A 25872-nucleotide genomic window follows, 5' to 3' on the forward strand; every position below is an offset into this window, starting at 1 on the left:
CATGGGATGGGCAGGCAGAGGAATTGGGCATGCTTTTGCCTTCTACCTGAAGGAGGCCCTGGTGGGTGCCTGTCATTTCTGTGATAGCTAATGTGTTCCCAAGTGTGATGGGGAGTAGGGAATAAAAAGAGGGGTTATTAATGCTTCCTCCTGCTATATAGGGTGCCAAAGGCTAAGGCTGTGGGATGTTTATCTTTCAACAGTTTGAAAATGTTTCCTATAAGCTGTAAATCAGGCTTAATTAAAGCTCTTCCTGTGATGTTATTTTTCTTTTTCTCTTTCCCCTGCAAGGTGCAGTCAGCAAACCTAGATAAAAAATGAAAAGGCTAAGGGTCCTCAAACCACAACCAGTCTTCCCAGAGCCCTTTCCATAGGCTGGGCTTTCCAGGGTGGCCAAGGGGCACATAACCATTGTGGAGTAATTTCCTTTGGATGAAAATTGCTGTAACTGCTGCTGTTAAAAGATGCTGTTGTTTCCTTCTGCAGTATTTCTGGGAGGATATGAAGAACTGGGAGAGGGGCAGGGGTTGGGGAGCATGTTAAAGAGGCAAAACAATTGGGATTTATGTAGGCTTGTTTGCTATATTGCCCATGTCTGTGTAATGTAAATGCAAATAAACCCATCTTTATTTTATTCATAGTTCTAATGGAAAGTCTGTGTCATGGTCTGAACCAGGTGGAAGACAAGCTCCCAAGGGCGAGCACATGTGGCACAGACTCTCAGTGCATGTGAAGAGCCAGGAGACAGGGTGCAATCAGACAGCCGTGATCAAACCCCTCACTAAAAGCTACCACGGCCAAACCAAGAGCCTGACTTTTACCGACATCAGCAGCAAGACTCTGTACAATGTGGTGGAGGAAGAAGAGAGAGAGCCCGTCCGCCTCAACCAGCCAGGCAGCCCCTCAATGGTGGTGCACAGGCGGGTGGCAACGACACCCCCGCTGCAGGCCTCGGCGGAGGAGACCCACCTCTTCTTGCCTGACCAGTCCCCCAAGACCCTGCCCCTGCAGCCTCGATCTCTCATGGAGCAGCTGCAAGGGGTGGTCAACAAGTTGGCCACTGGCATCCCCGACTTCAACGCCGTGCTCCCCACGCCTGGCTCGGGGAATGGTGTGCGGCCTCCTCAGCAGCCACCCCTGCCACCTCTCCAGGCATCCGCCTTCAGCGGGGAGCCCCTGTCTCCCCCGTCTGAGGAAGCAGAAAGTGAGAAGCTGAAGCTCATTCAGGGATATGTTTATGAGAAGAACCCAGAGGACGAGGAGGAGGAGGAGCCGGCCACCAGCAAGCTCACCCTGGAAGACTCACCGGCGCTGACGCCCCCGTCCCCTTTCCGGGATTCGGTGGCTTCGGGCAGCTCCGTGCCCAGCTCCCCCGTGTCAGAGTCGGTGCTCTGCACCCCCCCAGACATGACCTATGCCTCTGTCATCCTGAGGGATTATAAACAAAGCTCGTCCACCCTGTAGAGCACAGACGCTGCGAGAGACGTGATGGGAAGGACGTTGGCAACTGCCTGCTGTTAGGTCCTGGGGAGATGTATTCCCCGGAGGCAGTGGAGGGAGAGGAAGCAAAGTCACATATGACAGGGCAAAAACTTTATCATGCACTTAAAGAATAAATAAAGAAAAAAAAAATCCATTCTGAGGGCTCAAAATTCTCTAGCTGTTAAAACTACTGTACTTTGAGAAAATGACAGGAAAAAACAAAGCACAAACCCAAAAGACAACTTCTATAGCAAAAAATGAATAAATACATTGGGAAAAAAAAAAAAAAATCACACTTAGACACACCCTCTCTTGACAATGCTTGAAAAGGACTCTGGGAATTGTGACCTGGGAGAAGTCCCTAGTGCATCTCATGACTGCAGCCTTCCTGCTACAGCACCAGTTGGTCCAGGAGCTGGAAGGGCGGAGTGTGGTGAGGAGGAACAAAGCTCCTTGTATACAACACATATATGCATAAATCATCTTTTTCTGATTTCTGCAGGTGGTATACATGCATAACGTGTTAGGGAGAGGGAAGCTGAGATAATGTGAAAGCACATGGCTCTTAAAGACATTTGTTGGAACAATTTATTCTTCATTCTAGGCTGCTTTTTGGGGGATTTGGGCTTTTTTTTTAAGGCTGATTGTGAACAAAGGGAGGAATATCACCAACACTTGAGAGGTTTCTGATGAAAGCCCTTGCTGTAGTACTTGTAATATGATAAGGACTTAGAAAAACTGCCCTTTTGTATACAATTGCGAACCATGTTGGCTAAACTGTTACACAACATTTACTGTAGCAGAACAATATTTATTGACTAACTTTTCATAATACAACATATTTGCCATGTGAGTACATCATTCCTTTGTGTTACTTTGGAATCAAATGCATTGGAAAATAGCTGTATACTTAGAGCAAAAACTATTATTCTGAAAGAAAGGCCATTCTTCACTGGGGGCTATAGAGTCAGTCTTGAAGCAAGAGTGAGCGTATGTGTCTCTGTATGCGTGTGTACAGTATGTGTGAAACGTAATGTCCAATAACTACCACTGGAAGATTGTCTTATAAATATACTATGAATATTTTTATGTTTCAATCATGTTTTATATCTCATTGTTACAAATATTCAATAGATCTTTGGAGGTTTGTATGCTGTGCTAACACATTTTTTTCCTATACAAGCTGAGACAGTTGTTACCCTTATAATAGGGTGCTTTATTTTGCAGATATTTGATGAAGTAGACCTACAGTATTTATAACCAGTGCAATGAGAACTTGTTACTTTACGTGTTTGTAGCAAGTGTGGTTAACAAAGGAAGAAAAAGAAAAAGAAAAAAGTCTGTTTTAGGAATCTTGCACTTAACAGTATAAGTCTATAATGGTGAGAAAGGAAAAGTACTTAAAATATTTTTGTTGCTTCAGATAATTAAAAATTAAATCATGTCTGGACAGGAACTTTCATCAGTGCTTAATGTGTGCATAAATTCCCAGGGTTTGTTCTAAATCATTCTTTTAATCTGTTGTGTTCAGTTTTGTGCTCTTTCTATACATGTTCACTTCTATTTAATATACAATCTTGTATCTTAAAGGTGACTTTGAGGGAGCTATACTTTGCCATTCATTCCTCCTTCTCTATCCTTCATATATTTTCCTAGAGATGGACCTAATCCAAAGTTCCCTAATGGCTGGCATGTTCAAAGTCTGGATCTAACTGCTGCAGCTTGAATTTAATCATAATTATTATTACCCAATTTATAAATGTACATATTAAATATATTCAGGACAGAATTTTAGCTGCTATGAACTTTGTGATCTTGAATTTACCTGAGTATATGTTCCATAATTCTATAATTTACTTCCAAAGATATTTTAAAGGAATATTTTAAAACATGTTTATTGTAAGTATTCCAACCTTTTTTTCCCTAAATTCATCATATTTCTACTCTTTTTCTTTCTTTTCACTTGAATTTTAATAAGTCCTGCTGCCGGTCTTCAATTCTTCCCTTAAAATCCAAATCTCTTTACTTTGACCTAATATAATAGCGGTACTGGGAGATTTGGCTGATTCTCAAAATGGGATGGATTCTTTTTTTCCTCATCCTCTTTTCACAGTGTTTGCTCCTTTCAATATGACTAGTGGCCATTTGCTGTCATCAACCCTATGTGGAAAGCATGAATTGACTTTGCCCAAAGGCACAGTTATGTCTTTGTCAGTAGATTGATGTCTCTACTTTATTATGAACTATAGACACCTGAGGGTCAGCTGGTTGATTTTTGTCTGCTTGGAGCTTTTAGGGGGATTATTTTTTGTGTGTCTGTGTGTGTGTGTGTTATTGTTGTTTCTTATTTATTTTATTTTATTTTATTTTATTTTATTTTATTTTATTTTATTTTATGCACATTACTCATGAAAACAATGAGAAAAATGCTGTATTTTCTTTGCTGATCACTGCACTGGCAATGAATTCTGTCTTCTTACAATCTTAGTATAAGATTTCTTGTGCTATTTCCAAGAACATATGTTGTCAGTAGCACAGGGATAGTAATAGGAAGCCAATCTTTGAATAAATGATATATAGGAGAAAAAGAAACATAAAAGGCTCATATAGGTGAGGAGATGGTAACATGGCAAAGTATTATGGTTTTCATATCTGTCTACTTTGAACATATTAAGCACTGATTTTATTACTGCAATGTAACTATATCATGAGTAGGAGTTTTCTTGAAATTCAGTATATTAGCTTTTAGTTTGTAACTGTTGAAACTGGAAACATACACATACATAAATATATCTACAGAGCAAGAACTCACCTTGTGTATGTAGTTGTATGAGCTATGAAGCTTTCTGTAAAAGTTCTTTCTTTTGGTCTGTCAAATGCTTGATGAAAACTGCCTTTTTGTCAAAATGATCTTGAAAATGCTGTAAAATAAATATTTTCTATTTATTATTTAAAAATAGAATGCCAAGATTGTTAATTTTTGCTTCCAAAGTATAAACTAGAAATGTTTAGTCAAAGTATAGAATAGAAATTTCATTACTACAATGTAGTAATACATTGTTCCAGGGCTTTTCAGCATCCTGTGAGAGAGACGGTGGGATGCTCAAATGGAGGTAGGTATTGATTAGATTATGACATGTAGGTGAGACAGTGGAGGGCTGGGGGATTTTTGTTTAGAAAACAACAACAAAACCAGCTGTTTGGCTTCCTCATAAAAAGCAGGAGCAACAGAGGTGCACATTTGGGCTGACAAGTTGTGGAAGACAATTCAATGGGAAATGACAGGAAATTTTGCTTCCCAAGGATGTAGAGAAATATCAGCCCTTTGCTGGAAGTCCGCTATGTATGTTTGACTCTGTGTGATGTCAGGTCCCATTAGAGAAGCTTGAATATGCTTTTTTGACAGCTATAAGTGATAGGCATTGACCCATCCCAGACATCTTGTACCTCCTTTAGTGACACTGTTTAGAGCAAAGTACTGGGACTGTTGACTCCTTCCTGCTCTGCAACACACACAATGTGGCATTTTGGTGACCCCTGAACTGCAATATGCCTCATCTAGGGGCTCGCTAAAATGGGAGTATAAAAGCTTTTTCTGGAGCACAACTGAGATTTTTTAGGCCCAAGTGACTAAACAGAAAATCTAGCTCTTTTTCTCTTTAGGCTTGCGACTGGGCATTTTTGTAGTGGCTCCCTGTTTTGGATCTGGCCTTGCAGAAGCCCACATCTGAGGAGTCAGTCCACCTATGACTGCTGCACTGCTGGAGTACGGAGAATGACATTGGACTCAGTAGTAAGTGCCAACAAGTTTGGTCTCTTCACATAGAGGTTTTGAATTTTTTGCTTTGTTTTGCTTTGTTTTCTTTCCACCATTTTATTTATTTAAGAGTAGGCAATCTATTTCTTAGTAAAGGTTCTGATGATCAAGTGGATTTTTAATAATTATAAACACATCCTCAGGCTAACACAGCAGAACCACTCCCTTCCGGAGCACCCAGTCTGCTGCCAGCACCACCCTTGCAACCAGTTGCAGTTTGGGGGAGCCAGCTCACAGCAGCTGATCCTGTCCATGCTGCATGTATAAGTACTCACCTGCAGCATTTTGGGAGGCTACTCCTGTGTAGCTGTTTAATCACAGGGGCTGTAGGTGACATCCCCCAGGATGGGATCCCAACACGCTCCTTGCACGCTATTCCTACTCGCAGGCAAGTGTGGGCTGGGGACAGAGACTTGTGCTGGGCTGAAGTTCCTGGGCAGGAGCAGAGAGGGCTGGGGGGTGGCCACAGGCTGCAGTACCCACATGGTGAAGCCCCCTGCAGACTGCAATTATCTGTGGTGAAGCAGCAACCAGTCCCATAGCCTTTGCTCCTTCTAGCAACAAAGTATGCTTCCTGCAATGCATTTCTGGAAAATATGTGAAACATAGCCTAATAGTGAAGATGCACATCTTTGGTTTTGCTGGTTTATGCCTCATCTTGCTTTTATTTCACCTCGTCTATGCTAAAACTCTTAAAACCTAATTCAGTACTGATTACCATATGTAACATAGAGATCTGGTATTGGAATCAGCTCTTCAGTTCCTTGTACTTGCTAAGGTCCTAATACTTTTAATATACAACAGAGTATTATCTGTGAGAAAAACTACTGTAGAAATTCCTATGAAAATGAACAGTACTATATACCTACACTTCTACATTAGAATATAACATTTTCAAATATAAGTTGCTTTATTAGGAGCAGGAGTTTTTGTTGCAGTTTTTCCTCCCTCCCTCCCTCCCTCCCTCCCTCCCTCCCTTCCTCCCTCTCTGCCTGCCTTCCTTCCTTTCCTTCCTTCCTTCCTTCCTTCCTTCCTTCCTTCCTTCCTTCCTTCCTTCCTTCCTTCCTTCCTTCCCTCCTTCCTTTCTCTCTCTCTCTTTCTTTCTCCTCTTCTCTTCTCTTCTCTTCTCTTCTCTTCTTCTCTTCTCTTCTCTTCTCTTCTCTTCTCTTCTCTTCTCTTCTCTTCTCTTCTCTTCTCTTCTCTTCTCTTCTCTTCTCTTCTCTTCTCTTCTCTTCTCTTCTCTTCTCTTCTCTTCTCTTCTCTTCTCTCTCTTCTCTTCTCTTCTCTTCTCTTCTCTTCTCTTCTCTTCTCTTCTCTTCTCTTCTCTTCTCTTCTCTTCTCTTCTCTTCTCTTCTCTTCTCTTCTCTTCTCTTCTCTTCTCTTCTCTTCTCTTCTCTTCTCTTCTCTTCTCTTCTCTTCTCTTCTCTTCTCTTCTCTTCTCTTTTCTCCTTCAATATATATGTATTTTAAAAAACAGCCTGAAATCATGGGCCTAATCCTTTTTCACTTACCTAGAGGAATGTTAAATTGTACTCATTCTGTCACTAGATCAACATCCAGAGTAAACCCAGTACAATGAATGCAGGAATAACCATGATGGTATCATCTGAGAATTATCTAAGAAATATTATAACAATTGTTATCTGGTCTCTAACTAGCTACACATATGCTGTGCAAATGAGTTCATTTTCAAATTGCAGTATTCTCATAGGAGGTTAGTACTAATTGTTTTATGCATGGCTTTCCAAACAGCCTGACTAGTGTAATGAGCCCAGCAAGTCTTACTTTTTTCAACAGTTTCAGTTTTTGTATTGTTGTGCTTTGAGCCTCCAGCATGGATGAGGATCATTTCAGTTGAAGTCATTTTAGACCACATAAATATTTCAGCTCATATTCTGTCTTTCTCTTTCCCTCTCTCTCATTTTTGTTATTATTTTTTTAATTTTTCCACATAAACATACAACGATATGAACATTACCAGAAAGAGCAGATTGGGCAAAATCTATGTAAACAGACTCCAGCAGATATGAGCAAACAACAGTTGGTGGAAGTGCTAAGGGAAAATATGTAGAAGGCCAGATGCTCTAGCCTGCTAAAGCTGCTTTATTAGGCTCTAGATTTCCAGAACAGTTCTAAATGTGCTTTAGTCTGACAAAGAAAAGGACTACTCTGGTGCTACATAGTCTTTCCAAAGTCCTTTGACCCCAGCCTCAACGGCTGGTAATGTGACTGGTAGAAAGGCACCAGAGTTACATGCCTTCAACCGCATTTCTCTTAATCTAAACTAAGAAAAGGCGTAATGAAATCCAAGACTGGGGAGACACAAATCTGAAAGCTTTCAATTAGAAATAAGCAAATCTGAATTGTCAAGATAATTGGGCACTGCAGCAGATGGCTAGGAGATTTTAGCAAATTTCAAGTTTTCAAACTAAGGAAGAATTCACAGAGTATACTTGCTAGGCTTCTACTATGCAGGGGGGGTCAGATGAAATGGACACAATATTCACAAGCTGCCAAAAAAGCTCATCTAAAAAAGGTTTGCACTGAGCAAATGGATCATTGTCCAGGACCATGGAGCAGCAAAGCAGCTTAGCATGTTTCTGCTTTAGTCTCAGCCTCCTGTCAAGCACAGTGTGTTGGAGTCTCCACCAGATAGGCCCACACGACTTCAGCTCCTGTTGGTAAGCTGGGTCACTGGGCCCAGGATAAGTGTGTTGCCTCCACTTCTCACAAAAAGGCTACCAGCAGCAAATGGCAATGGGAATTTGGCCTCTGGAGTTGTGTTTGTCACTCTGTAGGGAATAAGAGAGAAGCAGGTTGCTAATAGCTGTCCTGCCCAAGGTCTGGGCGGCTGTGGAAAATGTTTCTTACATGAGAGTGGGAGAAGCGTGGTTTTGCAGATTGTATTGTTGTGGTGGTTTTCTTTCCAAATAAATGAGTCACTAGACACTTGGCAAGTACCTGTCTGTAAATCACTTGGAAGAAGAAGCAGACTCTTTAGTGAATATCAAGGCCTATTTTTATCTGCACAAGATTTTCAAAAGGGATATTAGCAAAAATGGAGACGGGTTGTCATGCAGCTAGGCGCGTGGTACTGCCACAGGCCCCATGGCTGGCCCTGAGCCCATGTTTTGGCAAATGCTACGAGATTCCAAACAGTGGATGAGATTCCAAATGGTGGATGAGAGCAGGAGTGACTGGTTGCCATTTCCAGAGCTACAACTCCAAACCTGCTGTGGTTTAACATGGCAGGCAATGCAGCACCACACAGCTGTTTGCTCAGTGCCCCCAGTGGGATGAGAGAGAGAATCAAAAAAATGGTGAAAACTCGTGGGTTGAGATAAAAACACTTTAACAGAACAGAAAAGGATGGGTAAATAATAGCAATAAATAATAATGACAATGATAAAAGAATATACAAAGCAAGTGATGCACAATGTAATTGCTCACCACCCTCCAACTGAAACCCAGCATGTCCCTGAGAAATGCCTTCCTCTCCCAGGCAACCCCCCCAGATTTAGCACCATGCTCAGCATGATGCCACATGGCATGGGATATCCCTCTGGACAGCCTGGGTTGGCTGTCCTGGTTCTGTCCCCTCCCAGCTCCTAGTGCACCCCCAGCCTCCTTGTGGGCAGGGCAGCACAAGGAGCTAAAAAGTCCTCAGCTCTGTGTGAGCATGGCTCTGCAGCAACTAAAACATCAGCGTGTTGTCAGCAATATTTTTATTCTAGATCCAAAACACAGAACATACCAGCCCTTATGAAGAAAATTAACTGTATCCCAGCTGAAACCAGAACAATACCCACCCCTTGTTCAGTGCCATCTACATCATGCTCTAGACCCTTTTTTATTTGACTTTCCAATACATCCCAATTAATCACCACCATGTTTTCTGTCTTTTGATATATGCACACACATATCGTTCCCCTAGTCTATGGGCCACCCCCCTAAAATGTCTGTTGAATTGACTTTGAGCTCCATTTGTCATAACAGTCTTTCAGGGCAGGAGAGAAGGTATGTGGTGTTGGATTGTTGAATGCTGAAGCCAGTTCTGGTTCCATCGCTGCTGCACTTTTCCAGTTCTGTCAAAATTCATTTTTCATTAATATGGGTGATTCTTACTGCAGTACTGTTGGTATGGCATATAGCAACCATAGTAGTGATGACATACAGTATTACGTAGCACTTAACTTCATACAATTCAAATCATGGGCTATTCTCACCCAATATCAAACCCCCTTGAAGTACACATTGGACTTCTCTATCCTTTAGCATTACCCACCAAGTGCACCAAGGTCCTTTAACAAAAACAATCCCCTGGATGGGTTTATCTTTGCATGAGGCAGGAATAAACCAAGCTGTATTCCTCGGCATGTTATTTATGTGCACTGTAGGGAGTTTATTCCCTTCTACAGTACATAAGAGTTTTGATTGGGTAGTACATAAGAGTTTTGATTGGGTAAGGCCAGCTCAATTGGCAGATCCCCTAGTGTTAACTAGTTAACCAGGTGTCTTTTCCTGAAATGTGTATCCCAATGTTTGAATGTCCCCACACCCATTGCTCTCAGTATAGTGTAGTTGCTGTAACAGTCCACTGTATCATTTGATTTTTACAGAGGCTGGTGCATGATAAGGAATGTGATATACCCACTCAGTGCCATGCTGCCTGGCCCAGCTGTCCATGAATTTTTTTTAGAAATGAATCCTGTTTGACTTGATTCTTTCCAGGGTGCCATGTCGCCATAGGACTTGCTCTAGGACATGTTTTAATATCATGAATAACCTGTACAATAGTGTTCATGGTTAGGTCCACCGCTCAGTCACGACCCCATCTATATGTTACTTCTCTGACTTGATGACCTGAGGTGTCATGGGCCTATTGAGCTATAAATAATTCACCCTTACTTTGCCAGTCTAGGTCCACCTGACCCACTTCAGTCTTAGCAGCCTGATCCACTTGCTGGTTGTTTTGCTGTTCTTTGGTGTCCCAGACTCTTGTGTAGGACTCCATACAGCACCCTTCTACTTCCGATGCTTTCCCACAGTATGATTGGACTTGTTGCCATTTCCAGTGCTACAGGTAAATCCTATCCAACTCAATAAGCAATAAAAGTATTCTTTGTCTTCGCTAATTCGGCTTCCAGTTTCCAGTAAATCACTCAGAAAAGGACTGCTCCAACCTGAGAAAGCAGGTCACGGGTACCAAGAAAGAGCATCTGTTATCTACTGAATTGTAAGGGTGGGCGTAAGCAGTGTATCTCTACAGAAGTAAAATATCATTGTGAGTTGTGGGTTTCCATAACCAGAAGGCCTCTAGGTAGGTGGAGAAGCAGCTGGCACAGATACCAGTGCAGACAGATAAGAGTTTAGGAGTGGTATGCATCTATGACATTCAATCCACCTACTTATTTATTGCACACCATGCAATGTGTAGGTGGCATGAGATCCATCCCCCACCCACGCCACGGTATGGTGTGTGGGACTCCTAGCGCCCTGTGCTGCTCTGCGTCTGTGTCGGGGTAAGGCCCCAGGGGACCTCCTCCCTGGAGAGGTGGTCTGCCCAGGGGATTGGCTGGCATGGAGGAGGCTCTGGTCCACTCCTTTGATGCACCGTTTTCAGTACACATCTTTGCAATGCACCAAGAGTGTATTCTCTTTGCAGGCACCATGTATGATGGGGGATTCAGTGCTGCGGAGGGCCTCAAAAGAAGACAATATCTGAGCAAGAGCTGTTTCCCCAGCTCCCTTTGACAGAGTCCATGAAGACTGAGGTGAGACCAGTCTCCCCCACTGCAGCCGAGCAGACCTCTCTGCCCCTCTCCTCGTTTGGGGGGTGATGGACTATCACTTTCCCGAATGCCCAGCAGCACAGGCTGCCACATAAATGCCTGTGGCATGTGCACAGATCCTGCACCTGCACTCGATGGGAATGTCCTGCCTGCTGCCCTCTGAGCTGCCACTGCTGGGAGGTCTGAGCAGCCCAGAGGGCTACCTGTAGCCTTCACCCTCCTTAATGGGAAAGGAGAAGAGAGGGAACCAGAGCGTATGCCTAAAGGTTCTGCTAGGTCCTACAATCTGACAAAATCCCCTGTGCTGCTGTGACTCGTGTTCAGACGGATCGGAAGAGGTAGCCCGTGGCCCTTCTGCCTGCCCTTGTTTGCTAACACTCAGATGGACAGACTACAAAACTACTAAAGCAAATGTGTGAAAACCACCTCTGGGAGTAGCAGCTGTCATGGGAGCTGAATGTGAACAATGTTTTCAACATCATAGTATAGGAGGTTTTTAATGTGCCTTATAGACTTAAAAAGGCACTGACAAGTAGAGGTATTTCTGTTTGGGGAAGGATGCAAGAACTGATGTGTTTTCCTGGGATGTACTAAACACCTAAGTAAAGCCCATTCAACTACTTCCAAACGTACACTCAAATGTACTTCAGCAAGTATTTCTTCTTTCTGCTTAAAAATACTGCCTGGGATAGCCAGCAATACTAGTAACTGCGCTGGGATTCCCATGTGCATCTGTGCAATGTTCATTTAGAAGTTGAAGTCTTTAAGTGTGTGATCCTCAAAATGTATGAATCACCCAATGCCCTGATTTGTATCATTTTCCTTGAGTACTTAAACTTCTAAGTTTCCTAACAGACCATTTCTCACTCCCAGCTCCATTTTACAGTCATGAAGATCTTTGGATCTGTCTCTTTTTGCTGCTGGCACTTGTTAGTCATACAATTTTGTGCCATGCTTTCACCAGCCTCGGTTGTGGGGTGCCTGTGCGTGTTAGGCTGCAGTCCCCCAAAGATGCTTAGAACTTCTCCTTCTGAGCTGTATTCCCTTTTAAAGAGTTGGCTATGCTGCATGCCCTGCCTTCCATCCTGCTTTTTGCCCTTGGGTAATACAGTTGTTCACTTTCAAAAATGCAGAACAAGAAAGGAGGTGTTTCAAAGCTGAACAAGGGAGCTGGATGGCAGTTTACAAATAATACAAGTAAAAGCTGTGTATGGAAATCCTTTAGACACCTTTGAGAAATCATCCACTGTCTTACCCTCTGTTTCATGTCCAGATGCAAGAGAGGGGTGTATAAAGACATTAGGGTTTCCATAGCCCTTTTATTCTCTTTCACAGCTTCATCTGAATGCTACTTCACTTTTTCTCATTCTTAGTTACCTTTTCCAGCCTTTTTCAACAGCATATATAGCATGGCTGCAGAACTGGTACCACCTAGTTCAATAGTTTTGGCTGGACGTCGGATCCCTCACTTTCATTCACGTTTCCAGTTACCTCATGTTCAATGTTAAAGCAAGACGCTGGAGGTCTGTGAAGACTTGTGGAATAAAAAGGCCACACAAAGCCAACCACAACAGATGTATCAGCTGGGGCTGGCTCAGGTGCTGCAGCTATATAAATAATCAAATAAAGCCACAACCCACAGCACAGTTAACTCCCAAGAGGACAGAAAAGGCAGTAGGTATAAGAGAAGTAATTTTCCCTGTGAGAACTAGGCTTTGAGCCCCAGCTCCAGCCCAGACAGCATAACTCTTCATTGCCAGCTGCAATAGCACCACTTGCAAAACACTCAGAGCCTTTTTGTTCTCCTTACTGTTTTTTGAGACAGGTGTCATCTTCTGCAAGGTAGGGCACACTCTGTTTACAAGAGACTGGGCCCTGCGCAGCCAGGGAGCAGGACCCAAGGAGAGAACAAGCTGCCTTGCACAGCACACTGTACTGAGAAATTTGTGTTGTGCATGTTTTCCTCCAGCATCTGGAGCCCTCTGAGCTCTGCTGGCAGCTGGGAGCCTCAGCACCTCTGCTCACAACAGCATGAAAAACAGGCAGCTGGCAGAAAACACTGCAGCCAGCAATATTTACCTTTTAACCTCAATTCCCTAGTACAATTGCTTGGACTTTCCCTTACCTCTGTGTTATCTTTCTGTCACAAATGACTCCACCTATGACACAAAGAAGCTAGCCCGAATGAAAAAACAGGGGATAGAGAAGATACTCTGTGCACAGACTTCTTCTCAGTACTTAAGGACAGGTGGCACAGGAACACTGTTTTACAGAAGTGCAACCCATCCCTCAGGAGGGTTCCCCGTGCCCACAGGAGCCCAAGCAGCTCCTGAGGTCTCTGTGGCTTCTCCTCTGCCCTGGGTGAAGATGCCTGGCTATTTTGTTTGCTCCAGGGGTCTCTGCTGATGCATTATCTGGCCAAAATGCAACTAACATTTCTAACCAAAACACAAACCAAAATCAGAAGTGGTGCTTGCCTCTGAGGTCACAAGAGGCAGTGGCTGGTCTGCTGTCACTGTCCCAGCTGAGAATAGAGAGCAACGGTGCTGGCCGCTATGCGGGTGTTGTAGTGACAGCACACAGAGGTGGAAACAAAGGGAGAGAGGCTGTAAGTGCTGCATGAAAGGCCACTCCAAGTTGTTTCACTTTGTCGTGTGTTAAAGCAGGGCTACATCATGAATATTCAGAGTTTGGACTAGGTTGCATGGGTGAAGGGGTGCACTCTGTCCATCAGACATTTTTGTCTTGTCCCTGATGGGCTGAGCTCAGATGGCCCTGTCAGTGGGGATTTTCTTTGAGTTAGCACCCACTGTTGTGGTGGATCACATTGGAAATGACAACAAAACACAAAAGGAGAAGAAGCCCTATCAGTGTAAGCAGTGCATCTCTTGCCTAGAAGACCTAATTCTTAAAAGGGACCATATCAGATACTGAACTCATTAGCTGAAGAGTTACATTTTTTGTTTGTTTGTTTGTTTTGTTTGTTTGTTTGTTTGTTTTTCAAGATTCTCCTCCTAGGGCTTTAGGTTCAGTACAGAAAATAAAACAAAACAAAACAAAACAAAAACTACGAGCAATGCTTAGCAGGGTATCAAGGAACAAGAAATCTCATATTTGTTTTGCAATAACACTGTGTTGAGGTTTTCTCCATCTTTGGCACTTTTGAGGAAATCTGAACTTTTTTCTTATTTTTTTGAGTGGTACTCAAACCCCCAGGTTTCAAAGGGGTTATTAATGTGAAGTGGCCAGGACAGTGGCATCAGGATCCAGTTTCTAATATGAAAGTTATAGAATGACAGTGGCAAAAAGTCTTTTTCTTCTTTAACCTAAATATGAAAGCATCACTGCGTCTGTCGAATACTTCAAAGGAAACTTGTATCACTCCCTATCCGGAAAGGTTCTCTCAAGCAGTGAGATGCTTATTTTATTATTAGTTTACATGTTGCAAAACTAAGTTTCCTGAAGATCATCAGGTATGTACAGAAATTGTTTCACAGCTCTTACATCAGGTGTTGGTCACCTGTTCTGTACTGCTTGACTTAAAGGAGAAAATGGAGATGATTCTCCGCTTGTATTTTTCCTGAGGCCCTTGGTAATATTTGACTCTCTACTAAAACAACTCCATTTAAAGATGCAGTCTGCAGTCTTTCTGTGCTGCCTGGCTGAGGTTGAACACCTGACGTAGTGAGTTAATGCCTGGTGTGAATCACCCAGTCAGGCCAGTTTTGCTAACTTTCCCCAAAGGTAGCTCCTTTCCTGGCAACTCATAACTGTCACGAGTGGCTGATATGCATTGAAACAGGTTCAGACAAGGAAAAATAGTCCTTAACAGAAGAGTAGGTTTGATTTATTTCCTTTATTTCAAGAGGACTGCTGTGTGTAAGCCCATGGAAAAATTACACACCCTGCTGCATCTTTTCCTACAAATATGCTCAATGTTTGTCAGCAAAAGACAACCTCCAAGACATGTTTGCCCTACAGAAAGAAATAGGGTAAAGCTGATTCCCTGGGGGGAAAGAGAGATTTTGTATTCTAGTAAGAAAGCCTGACATTTATAAGACAATATTCAGTTGCTAATGGTTGTACCGGTCAGTCTTCATCATCGACATTCCCATCAAGCCATGCAGAAAATGTAGTTACTGGTCTTAATTAATCACTAAGACACATGAGCCCACCTTTTGGTTGTCAGTAAGCAGCACTTTCATTGGAAAACATAAGAGGGAGCAAAAATATTTACCCAATATTTACCATCATGTCCAGTGAAACACTGAAGTTACTGAAGACAGATTTAAGCCTCATGAATATCTACATTTTCGCTCACAAATGCATTGAAGATTTTTTCAACTGACCACTTCGTATCTTCCAAAATATTGTGTTCACATATAAGCAGCTTAGTCACAGGTCTTTTCTGCCTCTGAGATTTATGTCATTATTCAGCCTTGAAGAACATCTTAGACTTGTGCTCTTCAAAGACTGGATGTCCACAAGCGCTCCTCTCCTACAGATTTACAGAGCATAAATAATCATGGATTCAGTCTGTCTGCAATGTAGCATGCTTGTGTGGGATGTAGCACTGTCCTCCCCATTTGGCAGGTGAGGAGGCTGATGCATCACATACTAACACCAACATTTGCAAATATTTTCCTAAAGCTAAGCACTAAATTCTTATTTTGACATTTAAAGAAAAAAAATAATAGTACTGTTTCAGTCGTTGTCTTCTCCTGGAGTTAATGGCAGCAGCAGATATTAAGCACATGCATAAAATTTTTGTTGTTGATCTAGCTTCAAATAGATTTAGATGCTTCTCAGAGCAAATATGTCAAACTACTGCCCCAACAGAAGGATCCAGTAGCACAAATGGGGACCTATAGCATAGCAGAAACAGGAGTGATTCTCCTCTTTCATCTTGTGGATGATTATTTATCAATATTGATCTTGAACATTAAAAGCTACAGTAATGTAGCTTGGTACCATCTAGCCCCACAGCTAGCATTCTATAATAAGATGTGCCCAAAGTCAGACTGCTTACTCACCTATAGTTCTGATTTCTTTTCAGACATTCACTGGGACAAAGCCTTTAATTATGTCACTACATAACCAGCTGATTTTTACAGGATCTCTCTTTCATTGCAGGAGTTGGACAGTGCTCAGATAGTGAATAGCTTCTCAATATTTTCTTGCTCTTCACTGTTGAGAATGTGAGCAAGCTTTCTTTACTATGCATCATTCAATTTAACCAAATGAATTTTATTTCAGAACTCTCCTGTAAGACACAAGGACACTTTTAGTCCCAAAAAGCTGTATGTAAAGTGGAGACACAGAGTAAGAAAGGTCAAATCATTAACTTTAGGTCCTCAGTTTGGCCAGCCTACTTCAATTTACATCACATTATAATGTTATATAGAAGTCATACATAAAAGCACAGCTTCCAGTTACTTCAGTACTTCATATGACTGCCCAAAGCTGGAAAATCAAGCCTAGTATTTCAAGTTGATGAAAGACAGTCTTTCTGTCTACCTTAAACTCCCTCATCATTTAGTGCACGCATTTCATTTACCACATGAACCTTATTCATTCCTAAAACAAGTTCATCCTGTTATTGAATAGAAAGTAGCCCATGGGAAAATAGTGTCTGCTCCATCTTTTAAAGCTGTCTTCACATGTATGTGCAAAGAAAGCAAAACAATGTTACGCATTTTAAGAGTTTAATTTTGCAGAAGGTCCATGTTAATGTTGTTCCTATGGACAGAATTTACCATCTTTTTCAATCCACAGCACAGCCTGCAGTTTGCACCCAGCAGCAGAGCAGTGACAGCCTCAGAGGCTGCTGCTTGTGACCTGGAATATGCTGGTTCATTGTAGATTTCTCACAGTAACCAGGTGGCAAAAAGGGGTTCTCACCCCAGTAACTAAAGGTGGTGGGACACTTGATCAGGGAGTTTGCAGGCATGTGTTGAGGTCTCTGGCTCCCTCTGGAAGAATTAATCTCCCTGACACATCTGTCACCTTCTCCACTGACCTCCTAAAACTTCCCTGCTTAGGGGAGAGGGTCCTAGTCTCCATCTCCATTATGTCCTATCCCTGTGGCACACACTTTGCAGGCCTGGTCTCCATAGTCAATGCAGACTGAATTTCAGCGCTTGTTAAAGAAGCTGCTGGACTTTCTTTTTAACTGACAAAATGAAATATTTTATTCTGCCTTTTAAAATTTTAGTAAATTGGAATTGGGCTGTTGGAAAATCTCAGCCCAAACAGTTCAAAAAAAATTCAAGCAGCAAAAAGCAAAGCCTTATATCACTAGATGCCGTAAAGCTTTCAGTGTCAGGGCAGCAGTCCTCAGTGACATGTGTTGGGGTGGACTGTCAGCCAGACTCAGAAGTGTAGAAAAGCACCTTTGCTGTTCTGATTTCTGTTCAGCAGTATATTTCTTGCAGTTCTAAGCCACTGTCAAGCAGCCTGTCTTGCTGAAAATCTAGATGCATCCATTATCTCCTGACATTTATTGTGACTGTGTGCTATTTAGATGAAAGAAAAGTTTTTCATCAAGGAATCATTTGACAATATAAATGGTGTTATTTGGGGCTTTTGTTGCCACTACAATTAATCAAATGAGAGACAATCACATTTTTTTTTTCTTATGCTATAGTTCATCTAAGAAATCTGGCAACTTCCTTTGCTAGGCAGTGCTAATTTTGATACTCTGTTCCATTATAAGGTCACTTCTCACCAACTTAGCAAAGACAATTCCATAGCAGCTTTTAATTGTGTCACATACCCAGACACAATATACAAGACACAAAACGAAGGACATACGAAAAACATGCAGCGAAGACTGAGAAAGCTTATTCTATCCCACATCTCCCCACACATGCTATCGGGGCACCTATGCAGCCCCATTCCATATCACAGAATCACATAATGGTTTGGGTAGGAAGGGACCTTAAAGATTATCTCATTCCTACCCCCTGCCATGGGCAAGGACACCTCCCATGAGAGCAGGTTGCTCAAAGCCCCATCCAACCTGGCCTTGAACACCTCCAGGGATGAGGCATCCACAGCTTCTCTGGGCAGCCTGTGCCAGTGCCTTACCACAATCATAGTAAATAATTTCCTCCTAACCTCTAATATAAATCTCCGCTCTTTTAGTTTAAAACCATTACTTCTTGTCCTATCACTACACCCCCTGACAAAGAGTCCCTCTTCTGCTTTGCTGTAGGTGCCATTTACATACTGGAAGGCTGCTGTAAGGTCTCCCCAGAATCTTCTCTTCTCCAGGCTGAACAACCCCAGCTCCCCCAGCCTGTCTTCATAGGAGAGGTGCTCCAGGATTCCAGTCATACATGTGGCCCTTCTTTGGACTCATTCTAATACTCCATATTCTTGTGCTGGAGGCCCCAGAGCTGAACACACTCCAGGTGGGGTCTCACAAGACCAGAGTAGAGGGGCAGAATCCCCTCCCTCACCCTGTTGTCCATGCTTCTTTGAATTCATGCAGCCCAGGGTACGGTTGGCTTTCTGGGCTGCTGTTGTGGTTCCGCTCGAGTGAGCAGCTGAGCTCTACCACAGCCACTCTCTCACTCCCCCTCCTCAAAGAGGAATGGGGAGAAAATATGTGAAAAGGGCTCAAGGGTTGAGATAAGGACGAGAAAATCACACAATAATTATTGTAACGGGCAAAACAGACTCTGCATAAGAAAATAGTAAGATTTATTGCTCATTACTAACAAGCTAGAGAAGTGAGAAACAAAGGAAAGAAACCAAAAGCACCTTCCCCCCCATCCACCCTCTTCCACCTCCTCCCCCCGAGTGGCGCAGGGGAACGGGGGAATGGGGGTTATGGTCAGTCTACAGCGCTTCTTCTCTGCCGCTCCTTCTCGGTCACTCTCGACCCCTGTGCTGTGGGGTCCCACCCACGGGATGCAGTCCTTGATGAACTGATCCGGCGTGGGCTTCCCACAGGCAGCAGCTCTTCCAGAACTGCTCCAGATATGGGTCAGTACCATGGGGTCCATCTCTCAGGAGAAAACTGCTCCAACCTGGCTGCCCTACGAGCAGCAGCTCCTGCCAGGTCACCTGCTCCTGCGTGGGCTCCTCTCCACGGGCTACAGGTCCGGCCCGGAATCTGCTCCAGCAGGGGTCTTCCACAGGCGGCAGCCTCCATCAGTGCAGGGCCACCTGCTCCACCGTGGTCTCCTCCACGGGCTGCAGCGTGGAGCCCTGCTCCACCGTGGTACTCCATGGGCTGCAGGGGGACATCCTGCTTCACCATGGTCCTCACCACAGGCCGCAGGGGACTTCTGCTCCGGCGCCTGGAGCACCTCTCCCCCTCCCTCTACACTGACCTTGGCACCTGCAAGGCTGTTCTCTCACTGCTCTCACTCTCCCAGCTGCTGTGTGGCGCAGAGTTTTTTTCCCTGTCTTAAATATGCTCTCACAGAGGCGCAAAACAACATCGCTTATTGGCTCAGCTCTGGAAAACAATGGGGCCCTTCCCAAACATGGGGCAGCTTCTAGATCTTTCTCACAGAAACCACCCCTATGACCCCTTGCTACCAAAACCTTGCCACGTAAACCCACTACAGCTGCAAGCGCACATTGCTCATGTTCAACATGGCTCATGTTGAACTTCTCATCTACCAGCACCCCAAAGTCCTTTACATCAGGGCTGCTCTCAATCCATTCTCCTCCCAGCCTGTATTTGTGCTTGGAATTGCCCCAACCCAGGTGCAGGACCTTGCACTTGGCCTAGTTGAACTTCATGAGACTGGCACAAGCCCCCCTCTCAAGCCTGTCCAGGTCACTCTGGATGGCATCCCTTTTCTCCAGTGTGCTGACTGCACTACACAACTTCATGTCATTGGGAAACTTGCTCAGGGTGCACTCCATCCCACTGTCCATGTCACTGACAAAAACATTAAACAATGCTGGTCCCAAGACTGACCCCTGAGGAGCACCACTTGTCACTGATCTCCACCTGGACATTGAGCCGTTGACCACAACTCTTTGAGTGAGACCACACAGCCAATTTTCTTACTCACTGCATGTCCATCCATCAAATCCATGTCTTTCCAATTTAGACACAAGGATATTGTGTGGGACAGTGTCATATATCTGGTGCCAGGTCCGTTTATTTTTTAAATCTGTACTTGTGTGGTGGGGGCCTAGTTTTCCGAGTACATCTCTGTGGAAGGGAGCATAAACTGCTGTGGGTGGCAGGGGGGAAGGAGCCACAGGGGGGCTGTTGGGTCTCCGGTGTCTGTGTGGGGGTGGAATAAAAGGCAAATTTATGAGGACATCAAAAAGCTCTAATATTTTAACCCTTAATTCACATTATTAGTGAGGGTGTGCTTCTTATCTAATGCAGATAGATGTAATGTGATATAAGAGTCCTTAATGAATCATTTATGAATGACAAATAATTAGTGTTGCCAGCTCAATCTTTTCTCACAACGAGAATAATATTCAGTGAGCTTCTCCATGGCAAATGAAAATTCTTTTCATCTGCAATCTGAAAACAAGGAAAATCCAAGTACATTTTTCTTCTGGTCAAAAGTGGGATAAATCATGTCCTGTGTTTGTTAAGACAGACAAGCATCTGTCTGGGAAAAAAAAAATAATTAGAAAAATCTGGTATTTTAGGCCATTTCCTTATAGCTTTAGCAACCTATTTGAAATAAGGCACAAAGATCAGGAGTTTGAAAGTATTTTAATTAAATCTTCCATGAGCTTAGAATTATTCTAACTCTCCCTTGGTTTATATGTTTGAAGTTAAAAAGATGCATATATCATCTAATAGGAAGAAATTAAATAGTGTCACCCCTGTGCCTCCCCCTTATTTAAAAAAAAAAAAAAAAGAAAAGAAAAAAAAAAAAAAAGAAAAATCATTTAATGTAATTAGGAAGAGCACAACAAGCAGTACCAGGAGCAACAGAGAAGTCTAGCAGTAATCAGGAAGAACCAGAATGTGAGCTTCTGCCATTTGCTTAAGTGTTGCTTCCCTTCTTTTCTCCTCCCTGAAACACAAGTTTTCATCCCGTAGACAGAGAAGATTTTTGATTTCATTAATGCGTAACTCATTCCTGCACAAATAATTGAGCCTGCTGGTGTTGGAAGATAGAAGGCCAAGTCTGTTGCACGAATCCACTTTAGCTGATGTCTCATCTCTGGGTCTACAGGGTCAGTGGGAGACACAGGTAAATCACTGACATTCAATAATCTTAATAAAAAAAAGGTCATCTATCAGGTGCTCTGGTGTTGTAACATCATTAAAGAAGCTACTCTTTTATTATCCTGCAATGATACACACAGATCCCAGTCATCTATAAGGAGTCCTTGAAAATGTCCTCTCCGTAGGATGCCAAAGTACACACTCGGTTTAATGCCAGACGTCTTTACATCTGGGTTTGTTCACAAAGCATGCTTGGTGATATATAATGCAAAGCTGACAAGGCTGCCAGTATCCTTTAAAAAATAAGAGAAAGAAAGAAAAGATAGTCTGAGGTGAAATATATATATATATATATATATTTTCACAGTTTTGAAGAAAAGGAGAACTTCAAAAACATTTCAGAAAGTATTATCTTGGCTGTGCTCCAAAGCACTTTAGAGTTTACTGCCAAAGGATTAAGTCTCTGGTAGGATAAAAATATCTGTATACACAGACAAATATCCAATGTATATCTAAAAACATATTCAAGTAATATTAAAAGTTTCAAACTGACACAACTGTGAAGACTACAGAGAGGATGTCAATCCCACAATAGCAGTGTTGCTTTGCCCTGGTATCTGAGGTCCATAGAAACTTTGCCAAAGTGAGGATACCCAATGTCTGTAAACACCAAAGCTCTGAGCACATCTCCTGTGATACTACCACAGCACTGGAGATATCTCTTCCAGCAAGGTTTGTAAGTGCTTTGCAGATTTAGGCCAACATGTACCCTGCAATAGCTTATCTCTCACAGTGGTAAGGAGACTGCAAACACACGTGAGCCTACTTTTCAGCTATTAGGTTTTAATAATTCTGGAAAAATGCTTCGAGTTTATTTATTAATTATTTTTGATTTGCTACATATGTTCTGAAGTCACTTGTTGCTTTTACCATTACTCAGTTTCCAGTGCCATTTTACTATGACACCTCTGAAAAATCCTGTTTTCCTGAAAAAGGAGTCAACACCACAGATGTCTGACAAAGGGATACTGTTTAAAGGCATGAGTGGTTCTTCCATTCATAAAAACGATACTAGGCAGCATGAGCAAGTGTGGTTGTGGTAACTAATCAAAATCGGTCTTTGGCTGGGACACACAGCTGCACAGCTTGGCAAGCTGCCGAGTAAAGGCAGCCCATTAGCATCATACTACCTAGTTCTTTATTAAATTGCTGTCCTCTACACTTATGAGAGAGAGATCATGGATTTAGCAAAGAAGGGTGGGAGCTGGGGCTGAAAAGGCAATAGCTTTTCCTTCCAATTAAATACTTCATTAAAAGCTCCATGCGATTCAGTCACTTGCAAGTCACATGATGATTTAATAAAATTCAGAAACTTGATGGGAACATTGGTGCTAACTAGCAAAATAACTTGCACAGAGTGACTGAGAAGAAACGAGTCAGAGTTGAATTTCATCATGTGACATTTCAGAATTATAAAAGAATAATTATTCCTGTAGGTGGGCATTATTAGTAGCCAACAATATCCTGAATATTTAGCAACAAGCAGTATTCTCAATTGAGCCTAGAGGTTTGAGCTCTCCTCTGTTGTTAAGCACAGTGACTAACTTGAAAGAGGCTGCTGGTAAAACCAGCACAGCTAGATCCTTGCACTGGTAGGCACCTTTTATCAAAAGAATACAATAGACATTTCCACAGCTGCATGCGGAATAACAGCTGAAGGAAAGAGATGGTTTTCTAGGGATTTCGAGCTGCTGTTTTTTTCCAGTAATCAAAGTTATTCCAAATAATTAAGTTGTGTAGATTTTCTATGCAAAGCATCATAGAAAGATTATTGGAGTAATTCTGTCAGGGTCAGACTGAAGGCAAAAAATTAAATGTGAACTTAGTACAGCTGATAGAGTTTCTATTGGTGAAGACTGGATCAAGGTCTGTGATTGAAATATACACAAATACAAAATGGACCTTCCTGTTTGGATGCCTTTGTAACCCTCAGAGGTGAAAGAACATATTCAAGGGAAGATTAAGAGCAGTCCGTGAAATGATAACACTTGGAGATACCACTGTAGTACTTTACCACTTTCTTATGAGATAGGACTGAATAATACTGAATAACTGAATACTGATAACTGAAAAAAAAAATAATAATAATAATGAAAGGATAAGTAAATCAGAGAATGCTCCAGGCCAAGCAGACCACTAGCTGCTCCATTAAAATGTTTAATTGTAAAAACTCATGCATATGCCCAGACTTTGCACAGGGTGCACAGAGTGCACAGGGGAGTGTCTGTGAGTAGAGCTGCTGAGAACAGTACACCTTGATTAATTTGAGGAAAATGGATTTTCAGTGTAATTAAAATTGTCCATGTGGAATATTCCTCGGTACTGAGGAGCTATCTATCATCACTTTCCATGGAAAAACTATCAGAGTGCTTCATTTTAGAGGGGTTTTGCTATTAGTCTGCATCTGTCTGTACCTGATGAGATCTGTAGTTTGCATGCTTTGAGCTTTCTGTATTCTCTACAGGCAAAGCCTCATAGCTAGACCTGAACCTTCCTGATAAACCACAATTTCCTTTCCCCACTTTTTAGGTAACATAAAGGAGGTATCTTCCATCTCTCCCCCAACATCTGCTGCTGTTTTTGAGCAGCCCATGGAGGCTACATGGATTTAGCAGAAAATAAAATTCAGCAAAGATCTGTGGGATGTAAGAAACTGAAAGATGGTCTTTGTGTAAACTCTTGGAAATTGGTATTTATAATGATACTATTGACAGAGTATTAGATAGAATACCTGTTGAGAACAAACAAGATAAATGGCCAATCTAGCCTCAATATGAGGCAGAAATGATGGATGATCTTATTGCTTTTGGAGATTAGTCTAACTGGAACCCTCAGCTACCATCAGTCATATTTACTAAATTACCATGTGATCCTGATGGCGAGATACGGAGGCAAATATTACACATCCCGTCTACAAACTGCATAATGAGTAGAGAGAAACAAATTTCACATTCTTTTTTTAGTTTAACAAACGAAGTTTCAAAACATTGATGTAATTTAAATTAAATAATTAAAAAAAAATCAGTAAAAGAATAGAAATTATTAGCATTCTAATTTTCAATGCTAGTCTTACTAAAGGTGAGTGTTTTAATTATGTGCTCTAATTTAGACCACAATTCAAGCATTCAATTTTTGATTCAACCATTATTTTTGTGTTCAGATTAATAAAACAAAACAAAACAAAACAAAACAAAACAAAACAGAGGAAGAAGTCAGAATTCAGCTTCTGCTAGCTATAACACAATTAATTTCACAGAAGAATTGAAAAAAGGCACAGATCTCATTGGATTCTTAATAAAACACTGTTTCATTTGAATCCAAGATGAACAAAATCAGCTGTCAAAAGCTTTTGTCTTTGCAATGTCAGTTCAATAGATTGTAAAACTAATATGAAAATGTCGCAGATCAAAGTGCATAATTAATAGTGGCATCTGAACTACCATTTTTATTAATGGTGTCAGTATCCCCTGAATGCTGATTCCAAATATGGGCACAGAAACAATTTATAACATGATTCAAAAAGCATAGGATGACAAATCAAAAATTTTTTTTATATTTGTTTTTTTTTTTTATAGAAAAAGGGTCATTAGCTTTTACACACCAACTGCTTTCATAAGCCTACCAGAGTTATGAAGAATCTGATTTCACGTGTGTTCTTAGTCATGTTTCTTCCCTCTACATTACCCCATAGGACAATTTCTTCTTGCACTTGGAAAATGAGTTTTCAGTTTTGCCCTTGTGTTTGGGTGAGGAGAAACTCTGTCTCAGGCAAGAGGGCGGCATGTCCTGAATCAGTGTCATAGAGCTCAGGAGACAATGTGAGTCTGATCTTGCTTCTTCCCAAGTGCCCGAGGTTGACCACTTCTAGTGGACTTGCTTTTGGTGTAGGTGGCACCATACAACCTCTCAAATTCATTTCATCCTCACTACAGTCACCACACAAAACCAGTCAGCAGCTTTCAGAGCATGCCGTCTGAAACCAGGCAGCGCAGGTGACCACTGCATTCACTAGGTCCAAGTGTCAGAGAGCAGCACATAACAGGCAAACATTCTCTGCCCTGCAAGAAGGGATGCAGGGGTGCTTAATGACCTGACTCAGACCTAAACTCCAGCCCCACAGCTAAAGTCCCTTACTCTCCATAATGAAGGAGCTGTACTCAGGTTGCCTTGGGGAATGGTTCCTGGATGATGCTGACCCATGCCCCATGCTCAGGGATTGCTTGGGGGATGCCTTTGCCTTGGTCTGCACCATCCATGCTCCAGGAGGGGATGAAGGCAGAGATCTCAGCCTTCCCACGTACAGGCTCATCTGCCACAGCTTGGCACTGCTCTCTCCTGCTCCAAGCCAGGATGTTCCTGGACTTTTGTCTTTGTCCCCTCCTCCCCTTTCCCTTGTCCAGGATGGCCACACCAGTTTTTCTTTTTAATGCCTCGGCACAGGCTGCATCACAGGAAGCTCAGCCCCAGTCAGAGCCTGTTGAAAGCCACATCCTGTTGGGAAAAAAAGTTACTGAAGCATTTGCTGCTGCCCAGTAATGCTAAGAAGTAATTCC

At 42.4% G+C, this 25872-nt stretch overlaps 1 protein-coding gene across 4 annotated transcripts in view; it reads left to right on the forward strand.

Moving 5' to 3' along the window:
* GRM1 (glutamate metabotropic receptor 1) overlaps nucleotides 1-1646 on the forward strand; it is a 181294-nt gene extending 179648 nt beyond the window's left edge. For 2 of the 4 annotated variants that reach the window (XM_032185130.1, XM_032185132.1), the window contains one exon: nucleotides 642-681. Coding sequence is in view for 1 of the 4 variants with exons in the window: in XM_032185129.1 (XP_032041020.1) it covers nucleotides 642-1464 (823 nt within the window). In the remaining 3 variants the exon portion in view is untranslated. Of the gene's footprint in view, nucleotides 1-641 lie in introns of all 4 variants that reach the window. The other 2 variants (XM_032185129.1, XM_032185131.1) reach the window with 2 other exon arrangements.
* Nucleotides 1647-25872: the final 24226 nt, after the last annotated feature.

This window comes from Aythya fuligula, chromosome 3 (assembly GCF_009819795.1).
Source record: "Aythya fuligula isolate bAytFul2 chromosome 3, bAytFul2.pri, whole genome shotgun sequence".
Taxonomy (NCBI): domain Eukaryota; kingdom Metazoa; phylum Chordata; class Aves; order Anseriformes; family Anatidae; genus Aythya; species Aythya fuligula.